Below are 25,571 nucleotides of genomic sequence, written 5' to 3'. Positions count from 1 at the left end.
TTTGAGCAGGGCGTTGGACTAGATACCTCCTGAGGTCCCTTCCAACCCTGAGATTCTTTGATTCTATGATTATTATTCTGCAGCATGTTTCCGAGTCCCCTGAAGCCATCCACTATATGTGAGCTATCCCATGATGCAGTGTCATGAGTGCTGATATGAACCATCACCAATGGAGCCTTTCCCATTGACATCACAAGCCTATCCCACAGATTAAAAGAGCTTTAAAGAAGTAATTCAGGAGTGATGGGAGATGGGAAATGCTCATGTAATCTCCAGCCCTGATTTTAACACTGAGTGAGAGGAAAATCAAGTAAGAGCAGATACAGGAACAGCAGAAGGTAGGAGAAGGAACAACAAGAGGAAAGATAGTGCCCATACCAATGATACTAACAGTCAGGGGGGCGATATTGGCAGTAAAGTGACTGTACCTAATCGGGTGAGGAATCTGGGTGAAGCCGAGCAGAAACAATTAAGATGTCTGTACACCAAGGCAAGGAACCTGGGGAATAAAATGGAGGAAATAGATCTACTGGTGTAGGAAATGAAACCAGATGTTACAGGGATAACAGGAACATGGTGGAATAGTAGGCAGGACTGGAGTACAGATATTGAAGGATAAGTGCTGTTCAGGAAAGACAGATATAAAAGTAATGGTGATGCAGTAGCAATTGTATATTAGCAATGAGATAGACTGACTGTAAAGATATTAGAAGTGATAGAATGGATAAAACAGAGTGTGTTTGGGTCAAAATCATTTTGGGGAAGAAAGCTACCACAGGCTCCCCTGAGATAGTGGTTTGGGTCTGCTACAGACCCCCAGGATCCTATGTGGATATGGATAGAGACCTCTGGAATACCTTTAATGAAATATATACTCCTGGGATGTGTGTAATTATCGGAGACTTTAAGTACCCGGATATAGATCGGAGGACAAGTGCTAATCATAATGGTATGGCCCACACTTTCCTGGCCATGAAAGATGACAGATTTCTTCACCAAAGAGTCACCAAACCAAGAGTGTTGGTGAGTAGGGAGGACCTCCAGAGAAGAACTGGTTGTAGGGGACAACCTTGGTTCGCATGATCATGAGCTAATTCAGTTTCAACTAAATGGAAGGATAAACAAACGTAGGTCTGCAACTAGGGGCCTTCATTTCAAAATGGGAAATTTTAAAATTAACTAGGGGAATGGATTGGGCTGAAGTGGGAGAGGCTTGGAATTACTTTAAGTCAAAGTTGCAGAAGCTCTCTGAAGCCTGCATCCCAAGCAAGGGAAGGCTTGCGGACCAGGCTGGATGAACAAGTATCTGCCACAGGTGATTAAGAAAAAGCAGAAATCCTACAAGGAATGGAAAATGGGATGGATCAACAAGAAAAGGTACCTCTTGGAGATCAGAAAGTGCAGGGAAAAGTAAGAATTGCTAAGAGCCAAGCAGAGCTGGACCTTGGAAAGGGAATTAAAACCAACAGTAAATGGTTCTATAGCCATATAAACAAAAAGGAAACAAGGAATGAAGGAGTGGGACTGCCAAACACAGAGGATGAGGTGGAGATTAAAGATAACACTGCTCTACAGCCAAAATGCTTCTGAAATAAATGTAGTCAAACTTTACTAATTCTGGGTCACTGAGAACGAAAATTATGCTTAAAATTGTTGATTGGCTCTAGTTTTCAAGATATGCTATTGTGTCAATATATACGACCCTTGAGTTGGGAATGGCGGAGGATAAGTGAGTTATAAAGAGAAGGGATCTCAATTTAAACCAGAAATGACTAAAATACATCTTTGACTGGATCTATGAATAAATCTATGACTGGGTTTGGACAGTACTTGCTTTTTAGGCAAAACAATGAATGATGCAATCTGAAGCTGGTATTGTGTCATACATGATATGAATTGCATCATATTATTCCTAGAAGTCATGGATGATGCAATCATAACGAAGCTTACATCACTCTGCTGAACAAATTGCCCTATATCAGATCTAGAAATCATACAGTGTCGTGCTCTCTTATTTGTCAGCGTTTGATTTTGCAAAGGGACACATTTCTGTTTAGCCAAAGTGAGCAGAGATGCCTCGTACTTGTGTGAACAGTGCAGATAACTTCTGCTATGTTTGTGGTGAAGTGACTTTTGCATCACAAAAGCGCAGTATAACCACTATGGTTAAGTATTAGAGGGGTAGCCGTGTTAGTCTGAATCTGTAAAAAGCAACAGAGGGTCCTGTGGCACCTTTGAGACTAACAGAAGTACTGGGAGCATAAGCTTTCGTGGGTAAGAACCTCACTTCTTCAGATGCAAGACTTGCATCTGAAGAAGTGAGGTTCTTACCCACGAAAGCTTATGCTCCCAGTACTTCTGTTAGTCTCAAAGGTGCCACAGGACCCTCTGTCACTATGGTTAAGAAAGCCTATCACCTTTATTTTGGCTGCAAAATTGGAGATCAGGACAAGAGGTGGGCCCCACACGTATGCTGCAATACTTGTGCAACAAATCTTCGCCAGTGGTTGAACAGGAAAAGGAAGTCTATGTCTTTTGCAGTGCCAATGATTTGGAGAGAGCCAACAGATCATACCAGCAATTGTTACTTCTGCATGGTGCCTCCAGTTGGGAAAGGTGTGTCAAAGAAGAAAAAGTGGACTGTGCATTATCCAAACATTCCATCAGCTATACGCCCAGTACCCCACGGAGAAGGACTGCTGGTTCCTGATACACCAGAATCATTTTCACTTGAGTCAGACGAGGAAGAGGAAGAGAATGAAACTTCTGGTCCTGAACCATCAATGTCACAGGACCCACATTTTCTCCCATCCTCCTCCTCTGAACCACACCTCATAACACAAGGTGAACTGAATGACCTTGTCAGGGATTTGGAACTACCCAAGAGTAAGGCAGAGCTGTTGGGCTCCAGACTACAGCAGTGGAATCTCCTGGCAGGTGATGTTAGGGTTTCCATGTTCCATGACCGTCAAAAGGATCTTGTCCCATTCTTCTTCATGGAAGGTGATCTTGTAACCTGCAACAACATCGATGGTGTGATGGCAGCCCTCAACATCGTTCACGGTCCAGATGAGTGGAGACTGTTCATTGATTCATCTAAGACGAGTCTTAAAGCTGTTTTACTGCATAATGGCAATGTTTTGCCATCAATTCCAGTTGGTCATGCAGTCCATATGAAGGAAACCTATGACAACATGAAACAACTTTTGAGGTGCATAAACTATGACCAACATCAGTGGCAGCTTTGTGGCGATTTGAAGGTTGTTGCTCTCTTGCTTGGTCTGCAGACTGGATACACAAAGTACTGCTGTTTTCTCTGTGAATGGGATAGTCGTGCAAGAGATTCCCACTACATCAAGAAAGATTGACCACTCCGACAGTCATTGGAGCCTGGGAGGAAAAGTGTTCAGCATCCACCACTTGTTGAATCAAGGAAGATTTTGTTACCACCCTTACACATCAAGCTGGGTCTGATGAAGAACTTTGTCAAGGCCATTGACAAAACACAAGCAGCTTTCAAGTACCTCCGTGGAAAATTTCCAAGGTTAAGTGAAGCTAAGATAAAGGAAGGTCTCTTTGTTGGTCCTCAGATTTGTGAACTTCTTCGAGATGATGCATTTGACCATGCAGTGCGTGGCAAGGAAAAGACGGCATGGAAAGCCTTCCAGTTAGTGGCAATAAATTTTCTCTAAAACAACAAGGCAGACAACTACAGGTTGTTGGTGGAAAACCTCCTCAAGGCATACAAAAGCCTTGGTTGCAACGTGTCACTAAAGATACATTTTTTGCACTCTCATCTAGATTTATTTCCACCGAACTGCGGAGCAGTGAGTGACGAGCATGGCGAGCGATTTCACCAGGACATTGCAACAATGGAGAAACGCTATCAGGGCAAATGGAGCCCATCAATGCTTGCAGACTATTGCTGGACAGTGACAAGAGATGCTCCATTTAATGAATACAAGAGACAAGCCAAGAAGCGCCAAGTAGACACTGAATAGGACTAAACTATGTACATAATAGTTTTTTGCCTTTTATTTCATAATAAATTTTATTTATATAACCCTTTTGCTAATTTTTGAAGTGTTACATAAACAGGACAGGTGAAATATTATCATGTAAAGCAACCATAAACACATGAAAAGACCTAGGTTTACAATTTATAATTAAAATTCTACTATCTACACAATATACATAGACATAAAATGTAAAAACTTAATTATCTTAGAAACAGTAGCCAATCCGTTGTTTTAATTGTCATATTTGAATTCAGCACATCAAAATACATAATAACAATAATGATAATTATAACAACATAATAATAGCACATTTTATCTCTGAAGCAGACGACTTCTCAAAAATTGTAGACCAGTGAAATCATGTTTAACATTAATTAACTCAGAGTATGTATTAATACCTGGGTGGGGGGGGGGGCAAACAGCTGTGCATATCTCTTTATCAGTGTTATAGAGTTCGAACAATTTATGAGTTTACCCTGTATAAGCTTTATACAGGGTAAAACGGATTTATATGGGGTTTGGACCCCATTGGGAGTTGGGCACCTGAGTGTTAAAGACAGGAGCACTTCTGTATGTTGCTTTCAGTTAAGTCTCCAGCTTTGGGGCACGTGGTTCAGACCCTGGGTCTGTGTTGAAGCAGACGGGTGTGTCTGGCTCAGCAAGACAGGGTGCTGTGGTCCCGAGCTGGCAGGGAAGCAGGGGCGGAAGTAGTCTTGGCACATCAGTTGGCAGTTCCCAAGGGGGTTCCGTGATCCAACCCGTCACACTGGCCATCAAGAAAAATTCATCTGTCTTATTAGGAGTGGTGAGCACTGTATGTGTAGCATGTGCAGTCTGTTTTTGGTGATTGTTAATAAATATACGTTATGTAGGATGTTACTGTGTAAGGCTCTTTCACTGGTAAAAGACCCTGTAAACCCACAAAAGATTAAGCCCTGAGTCCACAAGGAAAGGGTGTTTCCTCTGAATCCACAAGGAAAGGGTGGATAGAGGAGTAGAGCCCGGAGCCCATGGAGGGGTAAAGTTAGGTGCTTTTCACCTGGAGCCCTAGGAACTGGGGGAAAAGTGGGTGCCCTTGAATGTGTGAGTAACAGAGAATTTTGTGCAGGTAACAATTTTGGTGGAGAGAATGCAGGCAGCCTAAGGGCTTTTGGACTGAACTGATAGAGCCTAAGACATTAACAATAGCAAAGTACCTGTGCCTTGTGTCAGAAAGGGTCGCTACCCATCTGGCAGAATGACCACCCCAGAGCAACAAGAGAGAAAGGGAACAAAGAAAAGGGACCAGGAGGGGTGGGGGCTAGTTGAGGATGGTTAGTGGGACAAAGCCTGTGCCCAGGGGAAGGGGCGGTTTGCGAGGAAAGCAGGATCGGGCCCAGACAAGCAGGCAGGCAACAGATAAAGAGATTGGAAAACAGTCTGGGAGCCCTGAGGGCAGAGTGGCAGGAGTAAGGGAAGCAGTAAGTCCAGGCCTGGGCAATTCAGATCCCTGGTACAATACTTGGAATGGTGAAATCTGAGTTGATGGAGGCGTGATTCTGGGAGACAAACAAGTGTGTTAAGGAAAGAGAGTGAGAAGTTAACTCTGCACAGGCTGGAGGGAATTAAGCAGTTGAACCTTGTGACATGTTAATGAAAGAAAAGTGTTATGGGAAGAGAATTCTTGGTGTCTTTGCAGCCATTCTGAAGGGAAAATGGGCCCTTTTCTAAAGGAAAGTCTGTAAATAAGCCAGGCAATACGACAGTCTGCTTTGAATCATTTGACTGAACAATTTAGTCAAATTTGCTAAAAGAACATAAGGGGTTTCTATTGCAACTTACCTGCCGGGCTTGCGTTAGAGTAGTTCTGGTCACAAGCCAAAAGACTTCACAGAGTACTCTGGGTGTCTTCCGGTAACTCTCAATTCATACTGGTGTACACACACACACACACACACACACACACACACACACACACACACCAAGGCCTCTATTCCAGGTACTATTCCCAAGTACCTCGATGCATCACTCGAAGCGGTAACAACCCCTCCTGAGGCGGTAACAACCCCTCAGCTCCGGTGCATACCTATGCACCTCGCATATGCATACAGGGGGCGGCAAACAATTCCCCTAAGCCGCTCAGCATCTGACCTTGCTGCACAGTCAATAAGTTTGGATGGCGTGAGCCCAACAGGGACAGATGGCCCCACGGACAGTCCTCCTCCGACACCCCAATAGAGATTTCAAAAGGTCTCCTACCTCTATTGTAAAAAGAAGAACAGGAGTACTTGTGGCACCTTAGAGACACAATCCGAGGGATAGACACAATCAACTCCGGTTTGAATAAGGACTGGGAATGGCTGAGCCATTACAAACATTGACTCTATCTCCCCTTGTAAGTATTCTCACACTTCTTATCAAACTGTCTGTACTGGGCTAGCTTGATTATCACTTCAAAAGTTTTTTTTCTCTTAATTAATTGGCCTCTCAGAGTTGGTAAGACAACTCCCACCTGTTTATGCTCTCTGTATGTGTGTATATATATCTCCTCAATATATGTTCCATTCTATATGCATCCGAAGAAGTGGGCTGTAGTCCACGAAAGCTTATGCTCTAATAAATTTGTTAGTCTCTAAGGTGCCACAAGTACTCCTGTTCTTCGTTTTGCGGATACTGACTAACACGGCTGTTACTCTGAAACCTACCTCTATTGTGGCGCCATGGGGTTCGAAGGGGAACGATCCATAGCAGCTGCCGGTACCTCTGTGGGTGTTGCCATCCCGGACGAGCCCCCAAATTGTCGGAGAATAACAGGTCGCAACAACTTCTCACACAGTTCTTTCCCACTCGCCTCACACATTTCTCACTTCTACAAATCTCGCGTTATCAGGGTTACAGTTAGCCTAACTCTTGCTAACGAACTGTCATGCATTGCATCCCCTTCCTGTCAGTTCTTTCTCTGCTTCCACATGCTGTATAAGAAGGAAGACTGAGGTACACCATCTCATGAATGTAATGACTGAACAAGGACTCCTCGTTGTTTTTGCTGATACAGACTAACATGGCTACCACTCTGAAACCTGTCACCATATGGCTAAATTCAGTGCCTTGCATGAAGTGGAAATCCATCAACTTCATGAAAAAACTCGTGCAGATACAGACAGACATCATCTTCCTTTCAAAGAAATGGACATTATACCAAAAGGACTGAAGGTAAAAAATCCATTACAATCAACATACCACACAGACTATAGTGAGAGATTGTGCCACCCACTCTCAAGGAAACTGCGGAACCACCTGGTCAACAACCTATACAGCAAACAAGAGAAGATCAAGAATGAACTCTTATCTCGTTAGACTGACCTCATACTTGGGAAAGCAACCCCCATCCTTTCATATATTATACCTGCTCCTGTATTTTTCACTTCATGCATCTGATGAAATGGGTTCTAGCCCATGAAAGCTTATGCCCAAATAAATGTATTAGTCTCTAAGGTGCCACAAGGACTCCTCGGTTTTTTTGCTGATACAGACTAACACGGCTACCCCCCTGAAACCTGTGGGATAATAATGCCCCCTAAACCCTTAAAAGGTCGGAGCCATTGAAACCTGGCCTGCCTATAGAACAAAACCACAGGAACGTATGGGGGTAAATCCTCTGTGTTGCCTGCAATCAGCAAGGGGATTTGTAAAAGGAAGGGCTATTTTAAGCAATAATCTGCCCCCCCAAAAGGGGGAGAAATATGTTCTTTTTGTCTTTCAGAAAATCAGGAAAAGTTGGTACCAGCTGAAGAGCAACCCAGAATACCACGGATCTATTGTCGCGACAAAGATTGTATTTTGTGTGTTTTACGTTCTGTCTTATGTTGTTTGTCTTGTGGCTAGCATTGTTGTGTATTGTGTTACAAAAAAGAAAATACGGCATTAGGCAGAAAAAGATTAACAAACATTTTAACTGTATTCACAGAAACCAACGCTGCAGAAGGGCGGAGGTCAAGAAACGCCAGTCTGTTAACAGGGAAACATCCTTAGCTGGTAAAGGCACATTTAAAGGCAAAATATGCATGAGACACAAGGTTTATCTGTTGCTGGGAATAAAAGGATGGACATAAATTATTTTTTTAAAGCACAAAGTGAAATTACCAAGGGAAAAAAGGGTTTGTAAAAACATTGGTTACTAAAAGAATAAGACTTGCCAATTGTTACTTCTTAGTCAACTGCCAGCACGCAAGCCCAGCTGAATGCACCTGGGTGTTGTATAAAATTGGGCGTAAGGAAAGAAAAGCCATTGCCACACCGTCCCTGATTCCTATAAGGGGCAGTACAGTAAAGGCCCAGGGAAGGTAGAGCTGCCCTAATACTATCTCAATGTGAACTACTGAAGGTTACTGGAGTTCCCTGGCAGCCTGGAGGGGTGGGCAGCCTAAAGAAAAGGCTCCCAGGAAATGTATTGAACTGCTTTGGGTGGAACTGGATTAGAAGTTGGAGTGCTGGATGCTACTAACATAGAGGTATTGGCAAACAAACCAAGTTATGTCCATAAAGTAAATCATAATCCTTATGAGAATAAATATTTCTGTCATATTCTAGCAATCAGGGGATGTGATTTTGACTTTCATGCACCCGAATTTCAATATAGTCAGTTAAAAGTGTCTTATACTTTGTATTCTATTGTAACACCTGTGCCCCTTGGATGGATGTAACTGCTTTACAGACCTTGCTTGTACACCCCGATTTACAGAACCAGCTACATACTGCTACACAGGAAGGGCGCAGACTCATGGTTACCGGGCATCATAATGCCAATGAAATTAAATGGGTATTTGCAAGAATTGGCCAAAGACCTGTCACACCACTGGTGGGAAGTGTTATTGGGATGGTCCCCACTGGCACATCCTGAATTTGGCCCTACACCCCATCATAGTAAACTTGGGGTCCCAATTAGTAATGGTTTTTATTACCTGCCTATTGACATGCTGGACCTGGCGCAAAATCTGGCAGTTGCAAGTCCCCTGACAGATGAGTCAGTGGTTACTGCCACCGGCACTCGTACCCCCGGGAAAGGCGGTTAAAACGATTGCTGGTCAATTGCTGTGCTGGTGTGCTAAGTATGAGATGCCAACAAGAAGATAATTTGCTTGGTCGCAGCTGAGAGCCTTGAGCTTTCACTGGATCTCAATACAAGTGCATCCAGAAAAGGTGTGACAGCGACCATGTAAAGGCCCCCTTGTGTGAAAGGTGACCTTTAAGGAGGGGAACTGTATGGAGAGATTTTGGCAAACCAGTAAAGTGCCTGAAACCACTATGGCTTATTGCTAAAAGCAGCCAAGTCAGCAGCCCGTAAAGTGGTCATGCAGCAGGTTTAGCTTAACCAAGGAAGGAGGGGAGGGGGTTTTGGGTGCCACTGAAAGGGCAGCTTGACCCCGTGTCCTTCCTGATAAGAATTGTGTTGAAGTTGCTGATTCATTCATTTTAGAAGAGCAGGATGTGCCCTCAGGAATGTGTCTAACAGGGTCTCAAGGCTGCAAACTCTGGGAAAAACCCACACCTGGTTAATCAATAATCAGAAGGAAGCCTCTTGCTGGACCATTGATACTGCTTGCTTAACAAGTTTTCTTTAAGGGACATGTCATTGTATAATAAATAAGGGGGGAAAGTTTGAGGTAGTGGGACTCTTTGGGTTCGTCTTCACTACCCGCCGATACTGCGGGTAGCAATCGATTTATCCGGGATTGATATATCGCGTCTCGTTAAGACGCGATATATCGATCCCCAAACGCGCTCAACGTCGACTTCGGAACTCCATCAGAGCGAGCCGCGGTAGCGCAGTCGACTGGGGAGCCGCGGCCGTCGATCCCGCACCGTGTGGACCCCAGGTAATTCAATCCTAGATACTTCAACTTCAGCTACACTATTTGCGTAGCTGAAGTTGCGTATCTTGGATCGATCCCCCCCCCCGCTAGTGTAGACCAGCCCTTTGTGATATCCTCTTTGTGCCGGCCATCTATCGGTCAGACGGCCGTGTCTCCCCTGATTTATTTCCTGACACCACCTCGCACAGAGTAAATGTTACCAAGAGCTTTGGGTTGAAAGAACACCGGGTAACACCAGATCATTACTGAAGATGTTGAACAACACTGGAGCTAGAACTTGAGTTAATGAACTTGAGGTAAAATCCTAGTGAAGACAAGGCCGTGTGTAGTTTTCACATGAGTTGTTAGCAGGTCAAGTTAAAGCCTCTGGAGGAGCCTAACAACTAATGTGAGAAATATGAACTACCTTGTCTCCACGAGGTTTTAGCTTGAGTTAAGGGCAAACCTTTCTCCCCATCCAGACGAGGCCATCCGGAGCTCAGGAGCGCTGCAGGGGACTGCTTAGCATGGAGAGAAAGACTTTTAACTAAAATTAGAATCTTTTGGTTAAACCCAAATGAAAAAATCTCCTGCCACACAGAGTATGAAGAGAGCCCGAATGCATGTTCGCTTGAGGTTAACGCTAGGCTGGGGCGGAACTTGGTTTTAACAGGAAACCCCCCTTTCCTCCTCTGAAAATGTTTCTCATGTTGGCTGAGGATGGAAGCTAGCTTACAAAAACCTCCCGATACAGTAGGCCTTGGTTCTGCCATGCTAATCCACACTGGGTTATACCTTCCTCCAGTTTGCCCCAGCCTAGTGTTAACCTCAAGAGAACATGTATTCGGGCTCACTTTGTACTTGTTAGAGGAAAGGGCCGAAAGGCAAAGAAATATATGTGGGATAAGGCAAGAGATTCCTATGCTTCCTGTTTCCTTAGATTCGACCCCCCCTATCCAGCATCTGTCATCTGGTAGGTTTAATCCTCCCATAAAGGGTCCCTCCCACCGTGAATAACGAGGAGTCAGTCGTGATAAGGTGAAAGACAAATGAAGTGTATTGCGGGATTGGTGTACAATGAATGGGGCAAAGAAAAGGAGGGAATAAACAGTAAAATTATGTAAGACAATGATTTTCCCCAAATAAACCCTATAAACAGGTAAGTAAACCCCTTAATAGAAACCTCCTTCTATAGATCAAGCGTCGATTGTTGCCTGGGACCTCAATCCTCTGGCTAGTTGAAAGCCATTGGAGAGGAGCTCCAGGGAGTCCCTTGATGTTCCTCTGGGTCTGTAGAAGAGCAGTTGGTCCGTCGGGGGACAGCAGCTGAAGGTGGATGATGGTAAGAGGGATGTGGCTGTCTGTCCTTCTCTTCTCCTTGCAGGTGATGACAAAGTAGAAGCAGAGCTGTGAAAGGAAAATCCGAGCCCCCTCTACCACTAGGATGGGGAGGTGAGTGCAAGTCAGACCCTCACTGTCACTCAGATGGACAGCAGCTGAGCAGTGCTTGGAGCAGAAAACCCCTTCTGGGAAAGCCAGTGGAAAAGGGGGTAAAAACCAGGCCTATCTAAAAGTTCTGAGGAGAAATAAAAGGCGGGAAAACTGTGATCAGCTGGATGACATGGGCACAAAGGCCATTTTGCAAATCAATATGGGATCCTGAAATTATACCAAACATACAAAATGGACATTACATAACAATCCCCTCCTTGGAGAAGTTATAGCGATAAGCACAACTATTACAAACATATAAAACAGATACTTAAACTTAATAATCCCAAGGCATTAATATCAAATAGTACCCTTGGTGTCCTCTTACTAATTCCTTTTTTATACATACAAAAGCCAATAGTTAACATCACCAGATATATCAACATAACCCCTTGTTTGATTAGCAATACAACAATGGGGTGTAAGAGGATATTCCAAGCGGATCTGATATCACCTAAGTTATTATGGAAGATAATTTCCCCACCAATGAGCTGGGATAGTCTCTTCTTTTATCCTTTTCGTTATTCTTTTCATGTCTGTTATGGAGTGTTGTACCGTTAATAATGTTTTTACACCTTCCTTTTGTAGATTATCTGTATGTCGGGCAAGCTTTGGATGCACCAAAAGTTTCTCAATGGCCTCCAATTCTGTGCCAACATGGATGGGCATTAACTCCTCATACAAAGGGTAAGTATACAAGATGGTTTCCGTAGTCACGCTATGTGTGGTAACGTTAACATCACACCCATAGATTTAAGTATCAGAGGGGTAGCCGTGTTAGTCTGAATCTGTAAAAAGCAGCAGAGGGTCCTGTGGCACCTTTGAGACTAACAGAAGTACTGGGAGCATAAGCTTTCGTGGGTAAGAACCTCACTTCTTCAGATGCAAGTAATGGAAATCTCCAGAGGCAGGTATATATCAGTGTGGAGATAACGAGGTTAGTTCAATCAGGGAGGGTGAGGTGCTCTGCTAGCAGTTGAGGTGTGAACACCAAGGGAGGAGAAACTGTTTCTGTAGTTGGATAGCCATTCACAGTCTTTGTTTAATCCTGATCTGATGGTGTCAAATTTGCAAATGAACTGGAGCTCAGCAGTTTCTCTTTGGAGTCTGGTCCTGAAGTTTTTTTGCTGTAAGATGGCAACCTTTACATCTGCTATTGTGTGGCCAGGGAGGTTGAAGTGTTCTCCTACAGGTTTTTGTATATTGCCATTCCTGATATCTGACTTGTGTCCATTTATCCTCTTGCGTAGTGACTGTCCAGTTTGGCCAATGTACATAGCAGAGGGGCATTGCTGGCATATGATGGCATATATAACATTGGTGGACGTGCAGGTGAATGAGCCGGTGATGTTGTAGCTGATCTGGTTAGGTCCAGTGATGGTGTTGCTGGTGTAGATATGTGGGCAGAGTTGGCATCGAGGTTTGTTGCATGGGTTGGTTCCTGAGTGAGAGTTGTTATGGTGCGGTGCGTGGTTGCTGGTGAGAATATGCTTAAGGTTGGCAGGTTGTCTGTGGGCGAGGACTGGCCTGCCTCCCAAGGTCTGTGAAAGTGAGGGATCATTTCTGATCTACAACCCTCATCCACAGAGCCAGTTATCTCATCATAGAAGGCAATTAGGTTAGTCAGGCACGACTTCCCCTTCATGAATCCATGCTGACTGTTCCTGATCACTTTCCTCTCCTCTAAATGTTTCATAATTGATTCCTTGAGGACCTGCTCCATGATTTTTCCAGGGACTGAGGTGAGGCTGAATGGCCTGTAGTTCCCCGGATCCTCCTTCTTCCCTTTTTTAAAGATGGGCACTACATTAGCCTTTTTCCAGTCATCTGGAACCTCCCCCGATCGCCATGAGTTTTCAAAAATAATGGCTAATGGCTCTGCAATCTCACCCGCCAACTCCTTTAGCACCCTCGGATGCAGCGCATCCGGCCCCATGGACTTGTGCACGTCCAGTTTTTCTAAATAGCCCCGAACCACTTCTTTCTCCACAGAGGGTTGGTCACCTTCTCCCCATGCTGTACTGCCCAGTGCAGCAATCTGGGAGCTGACCTTGTTCGTGAAGACAGAGGCAAAAAAATCATTGAGTACATTAGCTTTTTCCACATCCTCGGTCACTAGGTTGCCTCCCTCATTCAGTAAGGGGCCCACACTTTCCTTGACTTTCTTCTTGTTGCCAACATACCTGAAGAAACCCTTCTTGTTACTCTTAACATCTCTTGCTAACTGCAACTCCAAGTGTGATTTGGCCTTCCTGATTTCACTCCTGCAAGCCTGAGCAATATTTTTATACTCCTCCCTGGTCATTTGTCCAGTCTTCCACTTCTTGTAAGCTTCTTTTTTGCGTTTAAGATCAGCAAGGATTTCACTGTTAAGCCAAGCTGGTCGCCTGCCATATTTACTATTCTTTCTACACATCGGGATGTTTTTTTCCTGCAACCTCAATAAGGATTCTTTAAAATACAGCCAGCTCTCCTGGACCCCTTTGCCCTTCATGTTAGTCTCCCAGGGGATCCTGCCCATCTGTTCCCTGAGGGAGTCAAAGTCTGCTTTTCTGAAGTCCAGGGTCCGTATTCTGCTGCTCTCCTTTCTTCCTTGTGTCAGGATCCTGAACTCTACCATCTCATGGTCACTGCCTCCCAGGTTCCCATCCACTTTTGCTTCCCCTACTAGTTCTTCCCTGTTTGTGAGCAGCAGGTCAAGAAAAGCTTTGCCCCTAGTTGGTTCCTCCAGCACTTGCACCAGGAAATTGTCCCCTACACTTTCCAAAAATTTCCTGGATTGCCTGTGCACCGCTGTATTGCTCTCCCAGCAGATATCAGGGTGATTAAAGTCTCCCATGAGAACCAGGGCCTGCGATCTAGCAACTTCTGCTAGTTGCCAGAAGAAAGCCTCATCCACCTCATCCCCCTGATCTGGTGGTCTATAGCAGACTCCAACCACGACATCACCCTTGTTGCTCCCACTTCTCAACTTTATCCAGAGACTCTCAGGTTTTTCTGCAGTTTCATACCGGAGCTCTGAGCAGTCATACTCCTCTCTTACATACAACGCAACTCCCCCACCTTTTCTGCCCTGCCTGTCCTTCCTGAACAGTTTATATCCATCCATGACAGTACTCCAGTCATGTGAGTTATCCCACCAAGTCTCTGTTATTCCAATCACATCATAGTTCCCTGACTGTGCCAGGACTTCCAGTTCTCCCTGCTTGTTTCCCAGGCTTCTTGCATTTGTGTATAGGCACTTAAGATAACTCCTCGATCGTCCCTCTTTCTCAGCATGAGACAGGAGTCCTCCCCTCTTGCGCTCTCCTGCTTGTGCTTCCTCCCAGGATCCCATTTCCCCACTTACCTCAGGGCTTTGGTCTCCTTCCCCCGGTGAACCTAGTTTAAAGCCCTCCTCACTAGGTTAGCCAGCCTGCTGGCGAAGATGCTCTTCCCTTTCTTCGTTAGGTGGAGCCCGTCTCTACCTAGCACTCCTTCTTCTTGGAACACCATCCCATGGTCGAAGAATCCAAAGCCTTCTCTCCGACACCACCTGCGTAGCCATTCGTTGACTTCCACGATTCGACGGTCTCTACCCCGGCCTTTTCCTTGCACAGGGAGGATGGACGCGAACACCACTTGCGCCTCAAACTCCTTTATCCTTCTTCCCAGAGCCACGTAGTCTGCAGTGATCCGCTCAAGGTCATTCTTGGCAGTATCATTGGTGCCCACGTGGAGAAGCAGGAAGGGGTAGCGAAGGGGAGAGTTTGGGATGCCAGAAACCTTCATCCAGATCCTCCGGGACCTCTACAAGGACTGCACCACCACCATCCGTGCCACGGACGGAGAGACGGATGCCATCCCCATCCGCCGCAGTGTGAGACAAGGATGCCCCCTTAGCCCCATCATCTTCAACCTGGCCATGGAACCGCTCATCCGAGCCATCACCAGCGGCCCGACCGGCTTCGACCTACACGGCAAGAAACTCAGCATTCTGGCCTACGCGGACGATCTGGTCCTGACCGCGAACAACCCAGAGAGCCTCCAAGGTATGCTAGATGCCACCAGCCGAGCTACTGACTGGATGTGGCTCCGCTTCAATGCGAAGAAGTGCACAACTCTGCACATTGACGGCAGCAAAAGGGACTCGGTGCAGACAACGGGGTTCCAGATCCAGGGTGAGCCCGTCATCCCCCTGGCAGAGGGACAAGCATACCAGCACCTGGGCACGCCAACAGGGTTCCGTGTCCGGCAGACACCCGAGGACACCATCCAGGAGATCTTGCAGGTCGCCGTCAAGATTGATGCCTCCCTGCTGGCACCGTGGCAGAAGATAAACGCCCTGAACACCTTCCTGATCCCACGCATCTCGTTCACCCTAAGGGGATCCGCCGTGGCGAAGGTGCCCCTCAACAAGGCAGACAAGATCATCCGGAAGCTGGTGAAGAAGTGGCTGTTTGTTCCCCAGAGAGCCAGCAACGAGCTGGTCTACATCGCCCACAGGCACGGCGGCACCAACGTCCCCCGCATGGGTGACCTGTGCGACGTCGCGGTGATCACCCACGCCTTCCGCCTGCTGACATGTCCTGACGCCACGGTGAGGAACATTGCGGCGAACGCCCTGCGTGATGCGACAGAGAAGCGGATCAGCAGAGCCCCCTCCAACCAAGACATCGCCACCTTCCTGAGCGGCTCCCTGGAGGGGAATTCGGACGGGACGGGCGCGACATCGCTTCACTGTGGTCCCGCACTCGCAACGCGACATGTCGCCTAGGGAAGCGCATCGGCTGCCACTGGGAGTGGTGCGAGGAGCGCCAGGAGCTGGGAGTCGGGGGGCCGCAGATCAGGTCTGACGACAACACCATCGTCATCCCGAGCGCCAGGGGCTTGTTGGAGAGGACTCTGAAGGCCGCCATCCACTCGCTGTACGTGGAAACCCTGAAGCGTAAACCGGACCAGGGTAAAGACTTTGAGTTGACCAGCAAGTGGAACACCAGCAACCACTTCCTCACCAGGGGCAGCTTCACCCGTTTCACTGACAGGCGGTTCATCCACCGTGCCCGGCTCAACTATGTCCCGCTCAACGGAGCCGTCCTCCATGGGAACCGAGACAAGCATTGCAGGAAGTGCGGTTACTTCAAAGAGACCCGGCCCCATGTCCTGTGCAGCTGCAAACCCCACTCCAGAGCCTGGCAGCTGCACCACAATGCCATCCAGAACCGCCTGGTGAAAGCCATCACGCCACGCCTGGGGGAGATCTCCATGAACTGCATCATCCCCGGTACCGACAGCCAGCTACGACCTGACGTGGTCGTCACCGACGAGGCCCAGAAAAAGATCATCCTCGTCGACGTCACAGTCTCCTTTGAGAACAGGACCCCGGCATTTCGCAAAGCCCGAACTCGTAAGCTGGAAAAGTACGCCCCCCTGGCCGACACCCTGAGAGTGAAGGGCTATGAGGTGCAGATGGACGCCCCTGATTGTCGGAGCCCTGGGCGCCTGGGACCCCTGCAACGAGCATGTGCTGCGGACCTGCGGGATCGGTCGACGCTATGCACGTCTCATGTGGCACCTCATGGTCTCAGACGCCATCCGATGGTCCAGAGACATCTACATCGAGCACATCACCGGCACCAACAGTACCAGGAGGCGTGAGCCAGAGTGACATCATTCTCCCACTACGAGAAAGGGACCAAGTGACCTTCTCCATTGGATCATATGAACTGGAACCATAAACCCCCTGAACATTAAATCTCACCAAATGAGGGTCAATCCATCCTCATCATCATATTCACTCATTATACTCCACACCCGAACATAGCCATTATATGAACTTCATACCCTCATATCTCAATGTCTGTACTTTGACCCATCAACCTTTTACCCCCAATCGGGGATATCACAGATTATGTATTCCTCATGCCATCTGATCTTAAACCAAACTTTGCACCCTCGATAATCTGTACGTTATTCCCTGATAACCAGAAACTTCTTGGCTCAAACTCTGTTCATTTTTTTTTAACATCATGTTAATAACATTTTTAACTCTGTCTAATCAGGGTAATACCCTAGCCAGGGCACAAGGAGAGCAGAAAGGTGATTTGATTGTGTTACCTAATGATGGTGTGGAAACTTGTAGCAAGAAGGAAAGGATTCCTGAACTTGTGTTGCAAAGGGAAGGAGAATGTGTCTAACCTTTTATCTAGGAAGTCTATAAATTTGCCTGAAAGGGGATTGTGTAGAAATCCGCCTGATGGGTCAAAGGTAAGCATGGATGTAAGTGAGACCAGCAAGAGTCTATTGCTGCTCAGGGAAGTGTTCCTTTAGAGCAAGCCCCAGGTGAAGAGGGTAAGGGCAGAATTTCTGTGAGGGGTGAATTGTTGCTTAGAGAAGAATCCTCAGGAAAAAGATCCTCCTGGTAATCAGTGCAAGCAGTTTGCTGTAGCTGAAGGGTGTGAGAGTAATCAAGGACGTTTCAGTTCCTAACAGCCAGAAATTTTCTGTTGTGAATGGATCCACTGACTTTCCTTTTGAGAGATCCAGTGTGGGTAGCTCTGAGGAGGTCTCAGATGGAGTAGGAACTGTTAAGAAAGTTGAGCAGCCCTATAACCAAGTGGCTGTGTGTGGCCAGCTTGTTGAGAAGACAATGGCGTTGGAACAGGAATGTCTCCGTGCTAATTCTGTGTGTGAGCAGTCTGTGCTTCAGGGTCTGAGGACAGATTTGGTTACTGGTGTATCAGAGCAGAACAGTTTTATGGCTGAATGCTTGAGGATGCAGGGGAGAGCAAGGAAACTCTCACCCTCAGACTCTTTGAATTCGTGTGGTATCTCTGTAAGACAATTCCAGCCTTGGAATTGATAGCAGCTGAAAATCTAAAAGCTAGTGTCTGTGGTAATGCAAATTACCTGCCTGGCTGGGAGAGGAAAGACTTACTAATAGCCGTTAGCAAAGAAAGTCCAGCCAATCAGCCAGTGAATTCTGTTAAGCAAGAGAAATCAGGGTTTAATCCAGGGGTCTCAAACACGTGACCCGCGAGCCCCTCGCAGCCCCTCCCCCCCGCCCTCCGCCAGTGTTTACCAGAGCGGCGGCAGGACGTGCACCGGGAGCAGGGCAGGCTCCCTGCCTGGCTGCCTGCCTGCCCTGCCCTGCGCAGCTCTGGGAAGAGGCTGGAACGTGGGGAAGTGGGGGGTGGAGGGGCTGTGTGTGGCTGTTGCTTTAGGCAGCGCCCCCAGCAGCTCCCATTGGCTGGGAACGGGGATCCGCGGCCAATGGGAGCTGCTGGGGGCGCTGCCTCAAGCAACAGAAACACACAGCCCCTCCAGCCCCCCTTCCCCACGTTCCAGCCTCTTGCGGGGGCAGGGCAGACAGGCAGGGAGCCTGCCCTGCCCCCGGTATGCGCCGGGCCAGATCCTGCCCCCGATCCCCTCCTACAGCCGAACCCCCTGCCTTGATCCCCCTGCCGCATCCTGCACTCCGACCCCCTGCCGCACTCTGCACCCCTCCTGCACCCCGACCCCCTGCCCTGAGCCCCCTGCCACACCCTGCACCCCTCCTGCACCCTGACCCCTGCCCTGAGCCCCCTTGCCGCAACCTGAACCCTGACCCCCTGCCCTGAACTCCCTGCCACACCCCGCACTCCTCTTGCACCCCAACCCACTGCCCTGATACCCCTGCTGCACCCTGCACCCCTCTTGCATCCCAACCCCCTGCTCTGAGCCCCCTGCCGCACCCTGCACCCTGACCCCTTGCTGTACCCCTCACCCCTCCTGCACCCCACACCCCAACTCCCTGCCCTGAGCCCCCACCACACTCCACACCCCTCCTACACCCCCTGGGGGCAGGGAGGAGGCAGAGTTGGGGTGGGGATTTCGGGGAAGGGGTTAGAATGGGGGCAGGGAAGGGGTGGGGCCGGGGTGGGGCCTCATGGAAGGGGTGGAGTGGGGGCGGGGCCGAGGGCGGCGGGGGGGGAGGTGTCAGTAATGCGGCCCCTGGCCAATGTACTAGTCCTCATGTGGCCCTCATGGTCATTTGAGTTTGAGACCCCTGGTTTAATCCTTCAGAACAAGGAGGAAAAGAAGAACTTAATTTTGCAAAGGGAAGCCACAGGTTAACCCAAAAATGCCCAAACTCCAATGGTATTGAGCCAAAGGTGTGGCATAGCAAACATAATTGTAAATGGACACTTGCAATGGATTTGTTGTTATTGCTAATGGTAATTTTTTAACTAATGTGTCGCTATTACCAAGAACTGTAAAACTGTACAATGTGCCTGATCTTTTGAAAAATCCCTTGAACATGTTGAAAATGATACATAGGAACACACCTTATGTTAAAAGGCCTTGTAATGCTAATGTTGCCCAGTTAATGCCTGTAAACAGTATTGGAACTTTTCACAGGAGAAAAGACATTCCAGACCTAATGTGCTGTATGAAATGGTAAACTGAGGCACACTACCATATTGCTTTCATGGCTAAATGCCAAGATTCCTGTACTATGAACAAGGTTAATATCTACATTGACTTGATGTTAATTGGGTTCCAAACATTTGCCAGAGCTTGTATGAATAAAGTAGCTGTTTTCTTTAGCTCTTGGCAAGGTCACATGAGGCATACAGGAACCATGCTGCAAGAGCAGATCCAATCCACTATTGTTCTAGCCAAGTTGTACCTTGAGTTTGTAAAGAGATTCAATCATGTTATTGAACATGACTTTGATAAACCATTTCTGTTATACACCAATCCTTGCTGTAGTAAGACAGAACCAAGGATGGGGAGCTCTTGGGATGCAGTCAGTGATGTTTGTGTCATCGCTTCCTGCATCAATTTTGCGTTGGGGGTGTGACATTATTGATTTGAACTGGGACGATATAGAACATGGCTGCAACCAAAGTCCGGTAGTGGCACCAAATCTTGTATAAAGGGGGTCAAATGAGGTGTCTAAGACAAGGTTATGGTTTCCTGGTTACGATTATGCTGTCTATATGGGTGTATCAATTTTGTAGTTGAAGTTATGAATATTGACTCGATGCTGTCTGTATTTCAAACTTCTGCTATGCTTCTGGGTGACACCCCAGACAAGTTGGTGTCAGCTCTGCCTAGCCTGCTTGATGGCCCATTAAGGACCATTAGCTATACAATGGACCCATTGAGAGAAGGCAGATACGCCTTGTGACTCAGCAAAGTATGCAGGGACTGGCCCATGTGACTCCAGACTCCATTTTGCTGTAATTTTCCACAGTAAGAACAAAGAGGTGTTCTTAAACCTGGAAAAGACTATAAAAGGCTGATGCGTCATCTCCATCTGGTCTTCAATCCTGCTTCTTACCTCTGGAGGGACTTTGCTACAAACTGAAGCTCTAAACAAAGGACTGATGACCCATCCCAGCTGGGGATGTTCCAGAGACTTGATTTGAACCTGCAGTTTATTCTATCGCTGCTACAAGCCTGAACCAAGAACGTTGCCATTCCTGTATGTCATAGATTCCATTTAACCAATTCTAGCTCTCATCTCTATCTTTTTCCTTTTATGAATAAACCTTTAGATTTTAGATTCTAAAGGATTGGCAACAGCGTGAGTTGTGGGTAAGATCTGATTTGTATATTGACCTGGGTCTGGGGCTTGGTCCTCTGGGATCAGGAGAACCTGTTTTCTTTTACTGGGGTATTGATTTTCATAATCATTCGTCCCCATAATGAGTGGCACTGGTACTGATACTGGGAAACTGGAGTGTCTAAGGGAATTGCTTGTGTGACTTGTGGTTAGCCAGTGGGGTGACACCAAAGTCCTCTTAGTCTGGCTGGTTTGGTTTGGCTTAGAGGTGGAAAAACCCCAGCCTTGGGCTGTAACTGCCCTGTTTTAGCAATTTGTCCTGAATTGACACTCTCAGTTGGGTCCTGCCAGAACCACATCGTTACAGCTGGGTGATCCCATTAGGCTGACAAGGCCCAGGGTGTAATTTAACTCCGCACTGATCACCACGGTGTTGGCCCAGGCGCAGCCACCGGTGATTTTTAATGGAAGAGAACTCGGTGCTGGTGAAAGGCGCTGCGCTGTCAGCCTTGGAGCCTGAAATCCTCCGTTTATCCTCAGCACCAGGAGAAACGGCACCAGCCAGCGCTGCAGCTAGTACTTACTGCAGCGACCTTGCACTGCTGCTCGCGCTGCACCGTCCGAACGGATCTGGATTTCTCCATACGCTGCACTGACATTACCCAGCTGGGCTTTCAGCATCCGGACTCCTGCCTGCGCTTCATCCAATAGCTGCAGACCTAGAAGAAAGTCACAGCGACTTCAGTGGAGATGCAGAACACTTGATTATCAGCACGTGTGGTAGAGCAGCACCTGCAGGCCCCTCTGTGCCAGGCGCTGTACAGACAGGAGGGGACAGTCCCTGCTCTCAACAGCTCACAGTCAAAATAGACTCTAGGTGGGAGAAATAAAGGATGATTTTCCTGCTGGGGAACTGAGGTGCAGGGAGATGTGCCCAAGATCACACAGGAAGTTTGCAACGGAGCTGGGAATTGACCCCAGCTCTCCTGAATTCTAGCCCTGTCCCCACAATCTCCCCAGCCTCCTCTTCCCAATCGCTCCCACCTTGTGAGCTGTGAGTGGGTCACCTGCAGCATGGGGCAGAGCTGGGGCTGCAAGAACATCCCTGGACCCGAGCCATGGCCCTGAGCTCCAGGCCAGGTTTTTGAACAGCCCAGCTTTCCGGCGTGTTCTGTGCCGGGGTTTAGTTCAGGTCCGTCTTCTGATTGGACGCTGAATAACCTGATCCATGGGCCGGTTTGTATGTGCAGCCCTGGGCCAGACAGACAGAGCGTTGTAAGACGTGGCCACAAGGGGGCGCTCTGTCTCCAGCAATGGGACTGTGGCTGTTACCCAAATTATTGGAGCAGCATAGGAGGGGCTCAGGGACTGGGGGGAATTGAGACCCACGAGTGCAGCTCCACTGACGTCCTGCTTACACCAGGGTCTGAACTCCCCCCTGTGTGTCTCATGAGCTGCATCCGTCTGTCCCGCGAATGCAATCCTGACAATACAGGGCCATGGTGAAAACTCTGGAGCGAAGGGAGCAACAGGGAAAGGACAGAAGATGGTGACCACTAGTCACCCTGCGTAGGAGCGTGGGGCGGATGCAGCCAGCCTGCCACTGCCAGGAAGGGAGCTAGGAGGGAACATGGAGCAGCCGCCCGTCCCTGGGAACAGAGCCTCCGTTGGCAGAGGAATGGGCAGAGCAGCAGCTCATTAGACGGGGGACGGGACCACCTGGCAGGGACGTCTCTGGAGGGGAGTAGGAGGATGCCAGGCACCCAGCATCCCTATAGGCTGGAGAGTGCTCCGCTTCCAGGCCAAGGGAGGAGAGCCGACCCTGATGTCTAAGACCCTCGTCCTGCGACTTACTGTCCGATCCCTTTGCTGAGGCGTCCGAGGCGTTGTCAGGCTGCAGAGAGACTTGGAGCTTCTGCACCGCTTCTTCAACCGCTTGCAGCTTACTCTGTCCCCGGAGATCTAGAAATCACATGTCTGCAGGTCAGCGACCGAACTGAACAGTGCTGGAGACCAGCCAGGCACGGAGAAGGAATATGCTTCGACTGTGAGCCTGTTCTCTATGACTTCTTTCATTTTAATCTTGGAAACCTTCCCTCCCGAGGAGGGACACAGGCAAAGCCAAGGCCCCATTCGGGGCTCTCTCCTGGTGTATGTTACACCGTCTTAACGTAGGGCGTCAGCTCTTTGGAGCAGGGAGCTACAAACTCCAGCAGAGCAGACTGGGATTAAATCTCAGGACAAACTTCCTTCCTGTGAGACCAGCAGGACGATGGAACAGACGCCTTGGGGGGTTGTGGAAGCTCCTACACTGGGGGTTTTCAAAAGGAGGCTGGAGCCATGTGTCTGGGATGGGTCAGACACAACAAATCCTGCATCTTGGCAGGAGTTTGACTGGATTCCCCTGCGGTCCCTTCTCACCTGATGGTTCTGTGATTCTATGACCTCATTTTCCTGTGTGTTTGTGCAGCACCTAGCGCTATGCAAAGCAGGACCTGGGTGCAGCTTCTGGGCCCTGTGGCCATCCAAGTGCTTATTAACAATCCTGACAGCTCTGCTCCTGGTGTGTCTCAGGGGCCTGTCTGCTAACTGTAGGCCCAGACCCTTAGAGGTGTTCAGGCCCCAAACTCCCAGTTATTTCAATGAAAACCAGGGCCCAAATGCCCTGAGGATCTGGGCTTGCAGGACTACTGGCCAGCTGCTCAGATGGTGTCAATCTGACTTCAGAGGAGCTACTTCGATTGACACCTGCAGAACATCTGTCCCTAAAAATCAGCCTCCACTCCCCTTAGCACCTCAGGGCCAACCCAGCGATGCCCCGGGGAGCAGGTTCTCTTCCGGCTTGTGCATCATCAACAGACTTGTGATCTAAGTGCTGTCTGCGGAACCTTTCCCGCGATCCGTCGTACGTCTCTGGCTCCGTTCACTGCAGTATCTGAGCACCTCACAGTCTTTAATATATTATTTAATGTCGCACGACATCCCTGTGAAGTAAGGAAGCCTCCTCCCACGTTTTACAGGTGGAGAACTGAGGAAGAGACAGGTCTCATAGACCTTACAGCCAGAAGGGCCCATCATGATCATAATCTGACCTCCTGCAGGCCACAGAACCTCACCCACCCACTCCTGTAACAGGCCCATAACCTCTGGCTGAGTTACTGATTGAAAGACTTCAAGTTACATAGAATCCACCATTTACACTAGTTCAAACCTGCAAGTGACCCATGCCCCAGGCTGCAGAGGAAATAAACCTCAGGGTCTCTACCAATCTGATTTGGGGGAAAATTGCTTCCCGACCCCATTGAAAGGTGGATCAGGACCTGGTTAAATGGGAGACTACAACGGGTCATGCTCAAAGGTGAACTGTCAGGCTGGAGGGAGGTTACTAGTGGAGTTCCTCAGGGATCAGCCTTGGGATAAATCTGATTTAACGTTTTCATTAAAGACCGTGGCACAAAAAGGGGAGTGCGCTAATGAAATCTGCAGGTGACACAGAGTTGGGAGGTATTGCCAGCATGGAGGAGGACCAGAATATCATACGAGTAGAGCTGGACGACCTTGAAACCTGGAGTAATATAAATGGGATGAAATTCAGTCATGCAAAGTGCAAGTTCATGCATGTAGGGATTAACAGCAACATTAATCCCCATCTTCTCCCATTTGAGTCATAATTTCCCATGTGGAACTGAATCAAAAGCCCTGAAATCCAGATAGATGAGATATACTGCATTTCCTTTCTCTAAAAAATCACTTATCGTCTCAAAGAAAGAGAAGGTGGGTCTGGCATGATCTACCTTTTGTAAAACCATGTTGTATTTTATCCCATTTACTATTAACCTCTATTCCCCTAACTACTTTCTCCTTCTAAATTTGTTCGAAGACCTAGCATACAATTGAGGTCAAACTAAAAGGTCTGTAGTTTCCTGGATCACTTCTTTCCTGTTTCTAAAAAATAGGAACTCCATTAGCAATTCTCCAGTCACCGGGTCTGACCCCTGAATTTATTGACCACTAAAAATCCTTGCTGGTGGGCTTGAAGTTTTATGTGCCAGTTCCTTTAATATTCTTGGATGGAGATTATCCAGGCCCCCCAGTTTGGTCCTATTAAGCTCTTTTGAGTTTGACTTCCACCTCAGATGTGGTAATTTCTACTTCCATATCCTCGTTCCCATTAGCCAGCCTGCCACTACCCCTAACTCCTCATTCCATTTATTAAAAACGGAGGCAAAGTATTTGTTTAGGCATTTGCCCATGCCTAGATTATCTTCAATCTCCAACACATCCTCCGTGTTGGGCAGTCCCTTTTTGTGTATATGGCTATAGAACCATTTACTGTTAGTTTTAATTCCCTTTGCAAGGTCCAGCTCTGCTTGGCTCTGGGCAGTTCTCACTTTTTCCTGCACTTTCTGATCTCCAAGAGGTAGCTTTCCTTGCTGATCCCTCCCATCTTCCATTCTTAGTAGGATTTCTGCTTTCTCTTAATCACATGTGTGAGACACTTGTTCATCGAGCCTGGTTCACAACCCGTCCCTAGGAAGTTTTTCCCCTTGCTTGGGATGCAGGCTTCAGAGAGCTTCTGTAACTGACTTAAAGTAATTCCAACCCTCCCCCACTTTCAGATCCTTGAGTTCTTCATCCCAGTCCATTCCCCTAGTTAATTGCCTTAATATTTTAAAGTTTCCCGTTTTGAAATCAAGG

At 47.8% G+C, this 25,571-nt stretch overlaps 1 protein-coding gene across 2 annotated transcripts in view; it reads right to left on the bottom strand.

Annotated features, from left to right (window-relative positions):
* Positions 1-25,571, bottom strand: part of LOC112061285 (C-type lectin domain family 4 member F-like) — a 269,396-nt gene that overhangs the window by 175,454 nt on the left and 68,371 nt on the right. For both annotated transcript variants that reach the window (XM_065598407.1, XM_065598405.1), the window contains exons 3-4: positions 22,728-22,835; positions 21,458-21,592 (exon numbers count right to left, since the gene is read on the bottom strand). In XM_065598407.1, the coding sequence (XP_065454479.1) occupies positions 21,458-21,592; positions 22,728-22,835 (243 nt within the window). The remainder of the gene's footprint in view (positions 1-21,457; positions 21,593-22,727; positions 22,836-25,571) is intronic.

This window comes from Chrysemys picta, chromosome 5 (assembly GCF_011386835.1).
Source record: "Chrysemys picta bellii isolate R12L10 chromosome 5, ASM1138683v2, whole genome shotgun sequence".
Lineage (NCBI taxonomy): Eukaryota > Metazoa > Chordata > Testudines > Emydidae > Chrysemys > Chrysemys picta.
The sequence above is the reverse complement of the archived record's forward strand: the minus strand, read 5'-3'. Positions and strand labels throughout refer to the sequence as shown.